This window comes from Phaethon lepturus, unplaced genomic scaffold, assembly GCF_000687285.1.
Source record: "Phaethon lepturus isolate BGI_N335 unplaced genomic scaffold, ASM68728v1 scaffold44445, whole genome shotgun sequence".
Lineage (NCBI taxonomy): Eukaryota > Metazoa > Chordata > Aves > Phaethontiformes > Phaethontidae > Phaethon > Phaethon lepturus.
This window is the reverse complement of record NW_010543511.1, coordinates 24436-38582: the sequence shown is the minus strand read 5'-3', so window position 1 is coordinate 38582 and position 14147 is coordinate 24436. Positions and strand designations below refer to the sequence as shown.

The 14147-nt window shown below is 42.0% G+C and overlaps 1 protein-coding gene across 1 annotated transcript in view; it reads right to left on the bottom strand.

Annotated features, from left to right (window-relative positions):
- HIVEP1 (human immunodeficiency virus type I enhancer binding protein 1) overlaps positions 1 to 13404 on the bottom strand; it is a gene marked incomplete at both ends in the record, with an annotated part of 28863 nt that extends 15459 nt beyond the window's left edge. The window contains 2 exons of the mRNA XM_010288366.1: positions 913 to 1046; positions 7469 to 13404. Of these exons, the coding sequence (XP_010286668.1) occupies positions 913 to 1046; positions 7469 to 13404 (6070 nt within the window). The remainder of the gene's footprint in view (positions 1 to 912; positions 1047 to 7468) is intronic.
- Positions 13405 to 14147: the final 743 nt, after the last annotated feature.

Genomic DNA, 14147 nt, shown 5'->3' with positions numbered 1-14147 from the left:
TCTAGATGGAAAAAGTCATTCAGATTCAATTACACCCTTCGTATCTCCGCTCAAGGATGCCAAAGATTGGCTTAGCTTTTGTGACCTGGCCCCTGCCACATTTGGATTTGAGCAGAGACACATAGCAGTGTTTTACCTGGGCAGCTGGTAATGGCTTAACTGCTGGCCTAGACTGGAATCAAACTGGGAACCCATAAATGGAGAGCCCTAGAGCCTACCACCAATTACTAGAATAACAAAACATGCACCACTTGAGCTTAAAATTTTTAGAAGTGTCCCTGGCACTTTTCTACTAAAAAAAAATTAATAAATCTGTTTCATAAGATGTTGTACATGGCACAACACTATGGCTAAAGCAACTGTTATTCATATCAGGCAAACAATTTAAAGTATTACAGGGACTGTACGAGGACTCTCAGTAAGTATTTCCATGGCGTTTTTCAAATCAGGAGTTCTCCAGCCCGAGTATACCACAGCAAACTGCCAGACAGAGACCGCACTGCACTCTGCTGCTCACCCCTCTGGACTACATTCTCTCTGGCAACAGTTATACAACCTTATTGCAGAATAGGTATTATTTATCACATAAGAGAAATATAGGAAGGAAATTTACATCTATGGCTGTATCTAGCTGCCTTTACTGCTGATTAATGTTTGTCCTTTGGAAAAAAAAAAAAATGAATTGCACTGCCTACTGTTCTTTATTTCATTACGCCCGCCTCCTAACTCTCATGGCTCCATGCTTCTGATGACTTTCCATTTTTCTTGGAAACATAAACCAACACCCACAGACCATAGTATGGGAACTGTTGTTTAAAATAAATCAAACAGGAAGCAACATCTCTGCAAAGTCTAGAATCAAGGCAAAAATATCTTCCCAACGATATCTAATACACAAAGTATAATACTTGCCCTCCATCAAATATTTTAACTCTCCTTGGTTCAGTTTTGATAAAGGCATTTTCTTTATCGTGCTCAGTGCTTGATTCAGAGTTTTCCTTATTGCTGAATTCAGTTGCAGTAATTTTTTTCCTATTTAATGCTCGCTGAAAGAAAACGAGATATGCGTATCATTAAAATTAGTATCTTTCATATGCCATTCAAACCTGTAAGTTACGATGAATAGAAGCATCATAAAAGCCACAATTAGAATAACTGGTTTTAAAATAATGTTAAGATACACAAAACAAAAACAAAACTTCTCTACTATGCATTGACTATTTGCGGACTGGCAAATCGAAACGGAGATTATGGCACTGTAGGAAACCAGGAGTACTTTGAATCTACAGCAGGAGATGCACGGGAAGGTGACATGTCTTAGCTCACCGGTAGCCTTCTACAGAGAAGAGATGCTTACAGTGAAACCCAGCTGCTTCCTCGATGGCTACAGCTTCGCTCCTCTGCCCTTGCCACCACGTCTGGACCACACAGATGCAGCTGCATGATGCGCTGCCGCCCCCAAACTGACAAAAAGGAGGAAACTTCAGCGCGCAAGCAGCCACCCGTGCTTCCTCCCCGCTCCTCAAGTCCTGACCTTCCAGTAGCGCACCCCCAGCTCCAGCTGCCTGGTGTCTGCCCCCACAGGGCAGGGGCAGGGAAGGGCTTCCCTGACCGCTCTCCATCCCACGGCTGCATGTCGCAGGTCTCACCCCCCGACCCACGAAGCAGCAGTGCCTCATGGCTGGCAGGAGCTGTGTTCCTGGGAGGAGAAGGGTGGGAAGGAGGGGTATGCCACAAGGAGATACTAACGGGTAACATTTCTGATCGCGAATATTCTGCAAAAAATATACCTGTTTCGGTGTGGGAATTGGCTGCTGCCTATTTGCTGAGGTTATTAACTGGGGCTCTGGAACCCTTCCAAAGCAGGACTCCATACTTAATTCCCACTGCCAGACCAAATTACAAGAAAAACCATACCAGTTGTCTAGCAGAACAAAAATATGTTTCTCCATTTCCCCTGATTATTAATTAAGGAACTTTTTTTTTTTTTTAAAAGGAGGATGAGTTCCCCCAACATTTGCCAATTAAAATCTACTTCTTCCAAGTCTAGGATATTTATAAAATGGGCAACAATGAAGGAATGATCCAATCAGCCAGCAATTATTACTGCCGTATTTATAAACTATTCTACCCACGTAGCTGGCACACTTACCACATTTGCTCATATTGATAAGTGAATAAAATGATGAGAGGAAAAAAAAGTCTGGCCTTATGCTTTCTACTCATGATAAAATTTCATGCTGTAAGCTTGCGAATTCTTGGCAAGAGGAATGACTTCACTGGCTGACTTAAAATGACTGATGAATTACACTGGTCGTTACATATATTGAAGGGTGACATCATTCTGGCACCCAATCCTTGCCCATAGTCCTCCATGTAGCTGATGAGGTATTAACACAGATCAGAGGAAAAGCATCTTCCTATTTGATTCAAAGCCCTAGGACTCTGCACGGGCTGCAAGTACTACTCCAGTCCGTACGCCTTCATGCAGCTCCCTGACTGATTTGGGCTGGATTTTCAAATATCTGAGCAGTTCTACCAAAGCATACACGACAGCTCTGCCTGTGTGTAGGAAGAAAGAAATTTCACCCTGCATGTTTTAACAGCATTCACACAAGGTGAAAGGAGATGATGTTCTGGATGAGAAGCATCAGAAGTGGAGCCTACTCTAGCAGTTGCAACTCAACCATGTTGTAGTTCCCGTACACTACGTGGCACATGAATTCCTTTTGTTTCCACTGCAAACAAAGAGTAACAAGGTGACATTTATAATTTAACAAGGAAAAGAGCAGTGGAAAATGCAGAATATATGCAATAAGGCCAATACCACATAAATATTCCCAGCTGCTGGAGTAATGTAATCCTTAAGTGCCTGATCTTTCAATCCTTAATACTAAGTATTCTTTCCAGATTTAATTTTCAAGAATGAAAAGACAAAGGAAAAAGAAAGATCCCAAATGTATTTGGCCCACATTGTTATCCAAACTATGGCGAAACAGTGTTATAGTATATTCTATATTCGCAAAAGCACCTAGAGCGCAAAAACTAACACAAGTCCAAATATCTCTGGACTCTAGCCCCCCTCTTTTTTAACACAAATGTTTATGTACAGAGATAAGATAGTCTAACACAGGTGGTCAAATTACTATCCACCTACCACTGATGTATTTTAATTTACTGGTTATATGCTATTTTAGCAGTTGTTTCAGTGTCTTAAACATGCAAAATGCTGCTATTACAGAGATGCTCTAACAGAAACACTGAGTTTCTGTCACAGAAATGCTTACTGATAATGAAAAAAGGTAGCCTTTTTAGTTTTTATGAAAAATTCCAAATTGATGCTGAAAAGGAGTTGGGTCCTATGTAAATCTTTAAGAGCAGCCACTCTCTAGGGAGCACAGGTTTCTTGTGTGGAAATCCTTTAACATACTTCACCTAAAACCTTCACACTTAACTGGTGGAAAGAGTAGAAAAATGGCAGCGCCGTAAAATGTTTCTCTCCATGATTATTTATGCCTTCTGTTTCTAACACAGTCTTCTCCCTCTTCTCCCATAGAGACAAGGACCATGATTCATTTCTACTTTACTCATTTGCTCCAATTTAACTCTGCCATCTTCAATTACTGGTATAAAACTGGGAAAAAACCTGCTTTTAGAGCTGCCCAGAGACCAGAGTTCAATAGATACTTCTGGTATTTTACAACAACCCTTGGAAAAAAAAAAATGCTCGCAGCCTGAATCATCAAAGTTATAAATTTCAGATTAGAATATTCATTAAACATTTTTCCCATTGGCACATAGCCACTTGAGGAAAATGTTTTTAATACCTTTAAGCTTTTGCTAGTTTACACATAAAAATCTTCTGCATTTAAGTACTTCCCAGTGGTGAGCTGGACTGTTGTGGCACACCATCCAAGAAAGGAAAGTTTTCCAGTTCGGAGAAACTTTCCATTCTTCATCCTATTCTTGCCCAAAAATCTTCACCCTGGAATACTACACACATTACTGATTCACTTCAGAGAGGGAAGCCAAGATCAGCGTGGGGGCTTGAGAAAAGGCTTTTCAGGGGAGGAAGGTTTTCAGGTGAGGAAAACTGGCAAAAAAATAATAACAAATAGAACAATAAAATAAAAAGAGTAGAGAGATACAATAAGCCGTTTCCATACAGGTGAGCCTCCTGTTACATTTTAACATGCCGTACTCATTCTAGGAGTTTCTTTCACAATAACATTTTGTGGTTTGTTCTCTGAATCACTGGAACGTGGCAACTTCACCTATTGCCTCTGAGCAGCGGATTGTGAAGAGCAAACAACGTCCTGGGGCTCCTTATTGTTTGCATTCTGTTCATATGTCTCTTCATTTCCCATGGCATCCATTGTTGAAAGAACGGCCTTTTTTGTGACAGTGATTAGTAGCAGTTATGCAGCAGCATGAGATCTCTGTAAACACGACTTCGTTCTGGGGGCAAACCCAGGAACAGTTCAGCAAGTGGCTTTATCTTGGTGAGAAGGTCAGCAGTTAGAGCCCCATGAGCAGAACACACCAAATCCCTCTGGAAAAGGCTGCAACTGAGAGAGAGGAGGCGAGGCATAGCAGCGCTGCGTTTTTTTTTTATTATTGATGAATTGGATTATCGTAGCACTTAAAGTTAGGTCAGGGTTAAAATGCGCAAACCACTTGAGCGAACACAACCCCCAGAGACCTGCAATCTAAACTGTGGTTCCCGAAGGAACTCACGACACTGCCAAGCTTTCAAGCAGGAAATCAATCATGGTTTTTTTTGAGAATTATTTGCTAAACTGTTTGTTGGCTTTGGTTTTGGGGTTTTTTTGGGGGTGTTTGTGGTTTTTTTTTTATGGAACATTAATTTCCAAAAGGACCTCCAACGTTTTCCATCCTCAGTCTCAAACAGAAAAAACAGTAGAATTACAGGGCCTGAACTGAATGATGAATTTCAATTTTTGCTTTTTTTAAACATGGCTTCTGTGAGGAACTTTCCAAGTTGGCATCAGCTATTCCATTACCAGGTCTAACTGGAGACTGGTAATACAGAGGTATATTGTAACAGCAGCAGCAGCATCCTGGAAAGCGGCTGAAATCCCTCTGCCTTAGTCATTAGAAGGGAAAGATGACAAACTCTGGAGGTGTTAGGTCATAGTACATGTCAGGTGTTTGAAATTTTAAATTTCTGCCATCCTATACCTCGCTCGTACAATCTGAGGTGCCAATTAATCTTTAACTGGCGCTTTCTCGCTGCACTTTCTTCCTTTGTAATGGCTCTGAGTAAAACCTGTAAATCAGCCATAAGCAGAGCTTGAGCTCTTCATTTTCATCATGCTCATGCACTTCATTCAAAATGTCAGCAAGAAAGACTGAAGAAAGATTAGTAACCGTGGTTCTTTTGTGGCAGAAGCACTGCAAACGTACCTGACAGTTGCCTATTACATCATTTAAGTACGCCTAGAGTGTTTAAAAAGGTGCTGTCAAAATATTTTTCAAAATATTATTATCCATGATTTATATTCTAAACAGAATTTGTTTGTACACAAAGTTTGTTTTTCAAGAGGCACGCAGTAGCTTTGTTATCAGAGAAGTTCTTCCAATAGACTGTTCTTCAGAAACAGAACAAACGTGAGTCAACGACAGAACCAATGCGAGACTTGCCTTAGAAAGAATTGCTCAACTACGTACAATGAAAAAAGCTAAACCTTCAAGGCCTTTTTTCTTCTCTTTTAATTTAGCACTATTTAAGTACAACTTCTCACAAAATGTACAAGGGAGTGGGCTGAAAAAGGTAATACGAGTTTAAAGAAAGGCGGCACACTAACATGGAGGCAACCATTCAGCTACAGCACTAACACAAAGCCAGCAGCCTGTATGTATTTTCTGCACGAAACAATACAGATAAATGCATGCATTTATCCCACTGATTTCAGAAGGACCAGGTTTAACTCTTGTTATCTTATTAAAAAACTCTTTTATCTTTTGGCCTGAGGGGCTTCAGCATATCCTCTCAATTGCCTCTGTAATTCTGAAACTATTTCTTCCTCTTACGCCGAGTTTCTGATCCTATTGCTCTTTTCCCCACTGACAACTCTGTATCTTAGCAAAACATTTAGCAAACACAGAAACATCCGAAGGTGACCTCTGACAGCAACAGTCAACAGAACTCAACATCCACAGAAATACGCATCTTTTCCCAAGGCTGTGGCATGTCTCCTCTAGAGCGGCTGCCGGCCCTACGGATCCCAATTCCCAGCCCGATGCCCGGAAAGTTCTGCTGATGGCAGACTGCACGATTGCGAAAAGTTACAATTGCTTTTACCTCCCCAAAAAAGGTTTTCATGTCCTGAAGGACTCGGGAGAAAGCGAGCTCCAGGGCTAACGCCCCGTTTTTGCCAGCTCCAGGGAGAGGTTCGGCATCAAAGGCACGGCGTACACAGCAAAGCGCAAAGAAGAGCGTGAAGCCGCGCTGTACACCAGGGCTGTCTTGGGAGAGCTTTACGGCTTCACGAGATGGGACAACAAAAGCCAGTCCTGGAGCCACTAAGTAGACCCAGGCATCTCTTGCCACCTTTACCCATTCACAGAGTCGGTTCAATTACTAAGGAACGCTAAATCCAGCGCCAACCGGCACAGCTTTGCTCCTGTACATAACCAAACCGCCCAGCGAGTGAAATCCCGATCACGTGTGTGCAGCGCCGAGCACGCCAAGGAAGTACAAGAGGCTGCTTTGCTCTGCCACATCTGGCGTGACGTAGTGTTTTATGTGGGCCACAAACATTGCCCGGAGTATATTCCGCTGCACAAGGTAGAATGTCATCTCTGGAGCCACAGTGATCCGAGAAGTTGTCACGGTTTTTACGGCAGGCCGAATTTTCTTTTTAAACCGCCAGCCATAATTTCGTTTTAAACTTCGCTATTTTTGTGATTATTTCACACCACCGATTAAGCTAGGTGGGAGAAAGGGAAGCAGTACACTGCTCCTCTCACAGTCAGATGATGGTGAAAAATATTTTCATGGCGTATCCATGGACACCTGTTCAGGCTGATCACTCTTTTATAACGGAAAATACCAGCTGACTTTTAAGGTAACATACACAATTATGATCTTAAATTCACCTGTTTTAAATTAGAAGTGTTTAACAAATATTTATATCAGAACTATTTTTGTGCTACCCTTTGCATTTAAAAAAATGGCCAAAAACATTCCTGCCATAATAAACACTTTGTATATGGACTTAAGTCCAGGAACTAATTTTCATGAAAAGCGATAAATCCTTATGAACAGGTTCCTTAATGGAATTACTTAAGATCTTTTTAGCAGTTTGATCCAGCATAACTAAAATAAATAAGCACACACATTATACATGTCAGGCATAGTACATCCTCTAAAATATGAACAAGCATGATTTCCAAAGAAAATCCTTTGTAAACGATCAGTATATGCCAAGCATAGCTTAAGTACCTTGGTTAAGCTGCTCTTCCACTTGCTTGAATAGACCAATACATCAGACCTGGGATGAGTAGTTCTTGCTTGAGTGTACAGCGGTTTATCAACTTTTTGTTTTGAATTGAGGAGGGCAAGAGCTACCTTTGTCGACAAACCAAGTGGATTGGGATTGTTGTGACTAATGGTCCAGGTAGAATAGGCTGAGATTTTCTGATCGTTTTGCAGCAGATGCAATGGTTTTCTCTTGAGGAGGTAACACCAGGTAAAACTCGTTGAGGTCTTGAGGCTTGGAAATGACAACCTCTGCATTTCTCCTGTGTTCACCGCAGCCAATGTAGTTATAGGCTTTGCTTGACCCTGGCTATTGATTTGCTTGCTCTCATTATTGTTACTTGGGGACCTTCTTTCTTGACTGCTACTTACAGCCTTGAGAAGAGAACTCTGATTATTCACTGAAGACAATTCAGATGGTTTTCTAACTACAAACAGTGCTGATGCTGAAGACTTAAGGTCTTCAGATTCTGGTGTCTCCTTTAGGGCGTCTGAAACCCCAGTGTCAGATGAGTGACAGTCAGGCAACAGCAGGTCTGAAGTACTAGCTGTGCTGTTTTTTTCATGCTGTGCCACACCATCAGGATCTAAGCGGTGATTTTCAAGAGGCTCTGTGGTGCAAACCTGTCTTACCAAAACTGGCTTCTTCTGCTTACTAGTAGGCTCACTAGGTCTAATGTTCAGTGAATGCAGTGGTCTAGCATCTGTCACACAAGCAGCTCCACTCTCATCTTTAACACGTTTTTGCTGTTTTTCCATGGCAATATCTAAACTGTTGGCTGGGGAAAGCATTCGTTTACTTGAAGCTGTAGCTTCTTGTTGAGGCAAGAGTCCGCTAACCGGCACTTTCTGAATAATATTCAAAGAGCTTGACAAAGGTGAATTTCTGGTTCCACTTTCTGGTAGTGAATTTTCAAACTCAAATGAATTTGGCAAAGTCCTCTGATGATCTTTGTGAGATTTTGGCAGCTGAGTTTTGCCTTCAAGCATTGGCACTGTTGCAACATTTGTTTTGCAAACAGATTGGTTTACCTGATCCTGGGTTACTAAAATGTGAGGAAGGGGTGTAACGGTTGCAAAGCCATAGGACGGCATACTGCTGTGAATACGGACGGGAACCACAAAAGGAGGAATCTGATGTATTTGACTACTGCAATTATTAGGGATAATTTGCTTTAGAGGAGGCACAGAGTATGGATTAGACATGTCAGACAGTTTAGTCTGCAATTCAAAGGAGGACACTTTCTGGTCCACCCCAACTTGACTTGGAACTGTCTGAGTTGATGAAGTATTTTTTAGTAATTTAGAAGAGTACGGCTGACCTATATGTAACGTTTTAACTTGAAGTTGATACTTTGGAGCAAAACAATCCTTTTTTTCATCGGGATGACAAGAAAGAGCATATGTGCTCACTTGCTCCCCTTGGGCTGATGTTTTAGTAGATGTCTGGGAAAGCTGATGGATAGAGGATGGCTGTCCTTGATTATTCAACGCGTGATCTAGAGGTTGCTGAACTGAAGACAGGCTAACAGGGTTACAGTTTTGAACTGCTGAGTGAGGCCTGGAGTGAGCCTGCGAATGCTGAGTACTTGAAGGAAACTCTACTGAAGATTTGCTGGAGGTCTGCAGCCTGTGCAATGGCACTGTAGGCACGTCCGTAGCATGAGCCGTCTGAAATGAAGTCGTCGATTTAAGTTGCGGCTGGTGACTTTCTGGAGCAATATTTAAAGATATCTGTCTTACAAATGGCCCCCTCCTCCTTTCTAGTAGAGGCACATGTCCAGTAACTCCATTTGCAGATGACACTTTTGGAGCAGCTATCTCTACAAGTGAGGCAGGTTTTGACAGAGACATGCTTCCACAGTCGAAAGACTTACTCCTGTAGTCCACAACCTCCATTGACGGCTGGGTGCAGCTGATCTGCTCTGAGGCGGCACGTCTCATTTCCCGGTAATGAGGGCCAGGCACGGGCAGTGCATGTGAGCCAGCGGGAATCATGAGGAACTCTGACGACTTACTGACAGGCTCTGCTTTGGGAGGGTTCTCAGCCTTCGAAGTTTCATCTTTATCGAGTGAAGCCGAGAAACTGGAGGCATGAGACAAACTACTCTCCCGACTTAGGCTTCTGGAAAGCGTGGAGTCAACACTTGATTCAGCAGATGAATGCTCCATTTCAGCCAAGCGAATTCTCTTCTTCTTTGGTGGAAGCTTTTCTGTTGGCAATTTTGATAGTGTTTCACTGCGCTGTGGCCAATTAAACCTTTCTGTCTTTTCCTGATCGCTGCATTGGTTTTCCTGGTCCCTGTCTGGTTCTTCTGTGACCAGTATTTCAGGAACCTGGATGTTATGCTGGCGAACAAGTCTCGACGGCTGAAGCGGTGTGATTCTCTCATTAGAAACTATTTGGCTTCCCTGAACTTCCCCTCTAGGTGCTTCTGACGACAGGGGTTGATGATGCTGGGGAGTATTCAGATGAGAGTGTCTATCCTCTTGGATTACAGCTGTATTCAAAGAGCGGTGCTGTGCAGACTTGTTGGGCTCTTGAGAAGAAACTGGTGATACTCTTTCAAATGACTCCGATTTCTCAAATGAGCTATTTCTGCTCAGTGAATTGGTGTGCTGTATTACTGAAATACCAGTCCCTTGTCTTTTTAACTCCACCTTTTCTTGCACAGCTGAACTTGCCTGCTTTTCAATCAGTGGAGCCATCTTTGGCTCTGTAGCCTGATCTGTGCCTCGAGCCACAAGCTGAATTTGGGAACTTTGAAGTAGAAGGCTGCTTGGCTGTGTTGCACTGTGTTTTGACAGACTGGAAGAATTTGCTGGCTTGCTTTGGCCTTCTGTGTTCTTTGATAGTACGCTCGTATCATTTTGCTGTGGGTCATCGTCATCGCCAACACTTTTCATTTTCCTTCTTTTTCTTATCTGGGGCGTCTGCTCCCAGACACCAGTTGAAGTAGTGACTCTGTAGTGTAGGATTTGAGGCTGTGTACTGTTTGGAACAGTTTTATGCTCAGGCTCTCGGATTGCTGCTTTAGTTTTAGGTCCATGCAACTCTGAACAATAAAATTTCTTGTGGTTTTCAAAATTTTCCAGTTTTCTATATCGGTTTCTGCAGGTTTCACACTCAAACATTGTTCCTCGCACCTGAGGGGACTTCTTAGTTTTTTCTAAATTTGATCCCTGTGCCAGGGACTTACTCCTTTGCAATAAAGATTCATTTGATAAATTACACCCCAGATAACTCTCTTCTACAGATCGCACCGGTCCAAGAACTTGGCTTTCACCAGTAGAAGAATCTTCTATTGCTGCCTGTCTAACAAGGGTCCGAGGATGTCCACCTTGATTTAGTGGAGTAGCAGGTCCTGATACAAAAACATCATCGTATAAAGAGCCAATTTTATCATCAAACGACTGACTTCCTCGAAGGGGATGGGAGGGAGGTATTACATTTGGAGGTACTGCTGAGTAACTGGTAGTAGGCATGGAATTACTTCGTGTTATAGGTAAACAGTCAAGGGAAGGTACAGAAAGAAGAAAAACTTGCTTTGATTTCTCAGTGGGTGTGAAAGGAGACTTTGGTATATCAGAGCTTGAGCTAGTTCTTCTTCCCATGGGCTTTAAATCAAACTGGAAAGAGTCCTTAAATATGTAGGATTTTGGTGAATCTATACTTCCTCTTCTTGAAAGAGATGTTCTTCTTGGTTTCACACTATCTAACTGTTTGTCATCCACAACAGCTTCATTATCAGAAATTAGCTTTGAGATACGCTCCTCAAGAGTTTTTGTTGCCATGGGAGGACGCATTTGGCCAGAGAGAATCAGATTTTTTTCGGCACAAACAGTTTGTACCACTGATGCTACCACGCCACCTGCTCGTGGCGCACAGGGCAGGTTTTTATTTGGATCTTTCTCAGAGGTCAGCAATCCTCTTACGAAAGGAGCTGGTGGGCTCATCGTTTGATCGGCACTTTCAGAACGAGAGAAATAACCAGAATCAGTACTACCTAAACTTCTAGGGCTCAAAAGACATTTTCCTTGCTGATCTTGGGAACCCTCGGTTGCCTGCTGTCTCTGGAGCTGAGCATGTGCCACTCCTACTGCGGATCCCAGCTGTTCCTCTAAAAGGCCTATTTCTACTTTCTGATGTTGCTTTACGTCATTCTCCTTGAACGAGGCTGTATGTGTCAAATTTGCCTGAAGAGCTGTCACTTTAAAATCTCCTTTTCTCTGTGCTGCAGCAAGCTCAGGTGCTGGTTCTGTCACTTTTGGGCTATCGGCCCTTAATGGAGAAACATTTACAGGATGAACTACTACTTTTGGTAAAGCTGCCCTTACTTGAGGTTCTGTATCATGTAATGAAGAGTCACCCGGTATACAATCTGGGTTGCTTAACGGAATAGGGCTTCCCTTCCGTAACGTTTCGGCACTCGAAATGACTTTCACTATTTGTGCAGGTTCCGGTTCTTGATCATCTTGTCTTTCATCAGCAGTGCCTTCATCTTCACTTTCACCACTTTCTTCCACATCTGAATGAATGCTAAGTGCTTTGTCCGAGTCATGAGATAAGAAGAGGCCACCTGAATCTGGTTGTAGGACAAGTCCAAGTTTGATAGCATGTGCGTGAGACTTTTTGTGCTTGTACAGATTGCTTTTGGTTTTAAATGAAAACCCACATGTCACACAAGGATACGGTCGCTCTCCAGTATGGGATCGGATGTGCTTTTGGAGAACACTGGGCTTGGCACAGGCCCGATTGCAATACTCACAGACATACTTCCCTAGCTTTTTAGGCTTCTGGTCTTTTAAGAGGTTACATATTTGTTCTACACCATGGTTTACAACTGATGCTATCTGGGCTGAATTATACATGGGACCTATAGACAAGTGTGTTGAACTTGATGTGCTAATTGACAAAGGTGACGACGAACTAGCTACTAACTGGTTTTGAGGAAAGACCTGAGTTACAGTAGAAGAAGAGGTGTGAACAACAGACGTAGTTACTGCTATGCTGTATATCTGCTGGAGCTTGGGGTTTTCTTGACTCTGCTGTTGTACCAGCGACCTAGTGAAACTTGGACACATAACAACCTGGTGATTTTGCTGACTGGTTTTAGTAATAAGGTCTTGTGAATGAGAAACTGATTGGCCTTGTGCTTGTCCAGTCTTGGTTGTTGTTGCTACATGCACATGGTTTGATGTACATGGGTAATAGTGAGGTCCAGCTGTAAACTCATGCTGTGACAAAGCAGACTGACTTTGGACGCTCATTGTATTGGACATGAGACTAGAAGAGGTGCTTACAGTTTTATTTGGTCTCAGTTTCTCTATCTGCATCCCATAAGGGGGGCACTCCTGTGCTAGGGTGTTCAGTTCAGGCTCCATAGCTTTTAATAAGACATCGAATGCAGTACGTGTACATGGGGATGAAGTACTGCAGTCAACAAAATTAATACATTCATTACTGTCAGTCTTTGTATTACTTGATGAGGAGTTTGAGAGAGGCTTCTTCTCTGGTGAGTTCAGTTGGTTTGCATCAGTATCCTCCACTGCCTGTTTACCCAAATCTAAGGACTGATGCGTCAACGAAAGCTTTGTCTGCATTGATGTCTCAGATTTGGTTGTTTCAACACTTATCTCACTACTAAGCGCTCCCCCATTTTGTTTGGTACATTGATTTCCATTTTGCATGGGTAGGTGATCCTGTGCTGTGGCGTGTTCGGAGGCATCTGGAAGAGCTTTTAGCGGTGAAGGGTCTACATTTTGCTTAACCTTGGCTTCGGCGGGGCTTCTCAAAGGTGATTTTGGTATCTTTTTTAGATGGTTTTCAGTCACAATCTTTTTTCTTTTCACACCCTTAATTGTATCTTGGGTTCCTCTAGTACCAGCATCGGTGATTTCTGTTAAAACACAGACAGAATAAAAAAAATATTAAAACTGGATAATGCAGTATATTTTTTATTCGTACCATTTTATCATCTCTAAGTTTCAACAGTAAGCTCTGGGGCAACAGGACTGTCCATTTCTCCAGTCTCCAAAATTTTTTAACAGTAAACGTATCTTAGCGAAGATCTATTTTGTTTTCACCTAAAAAGAGGAATACTTTCTAAGTGATGCTGTAAGACATTACAAAAGTAACTCACTATAGGAAAAGCTTCAAAGGAAATGTAAGAATCGAAAAGAAAAGCTACTGAAAGAATATTTTACAGTTTATAGCAACTCCTTTTCAGATGAAGTAAAAAGAAACCTCTCTCTTGCACTTGCTTAAAAATTCAAATCATTATAGCAGGAAATGAAAAACCAAGACACAAATCTGTTTTCAGATCATGTTTGTCATTTTTCCATATATATGTTGCAGTAGTCAAGGAATGAAGACAACTTCCTCACGGTTATATTTGTAAGTAGATTTATCATGGAAATGGCACAACCACCCACACCATCTGTCAAATACTGTATTTCAGAGCTCCAATTACTGAACTTCAATAGCATTTCAGATGAGCAACTACTGTGGATGAATAAAATCAGTCACACTTAAATGATTTTCTATTTGTGCATCATGAAACAAAATAAACTAAATTTGAATTATTTCATTACTAGCTACACTTGTTGCTGATTTTAAGCAGGTATGCACACAGAGTGTCAG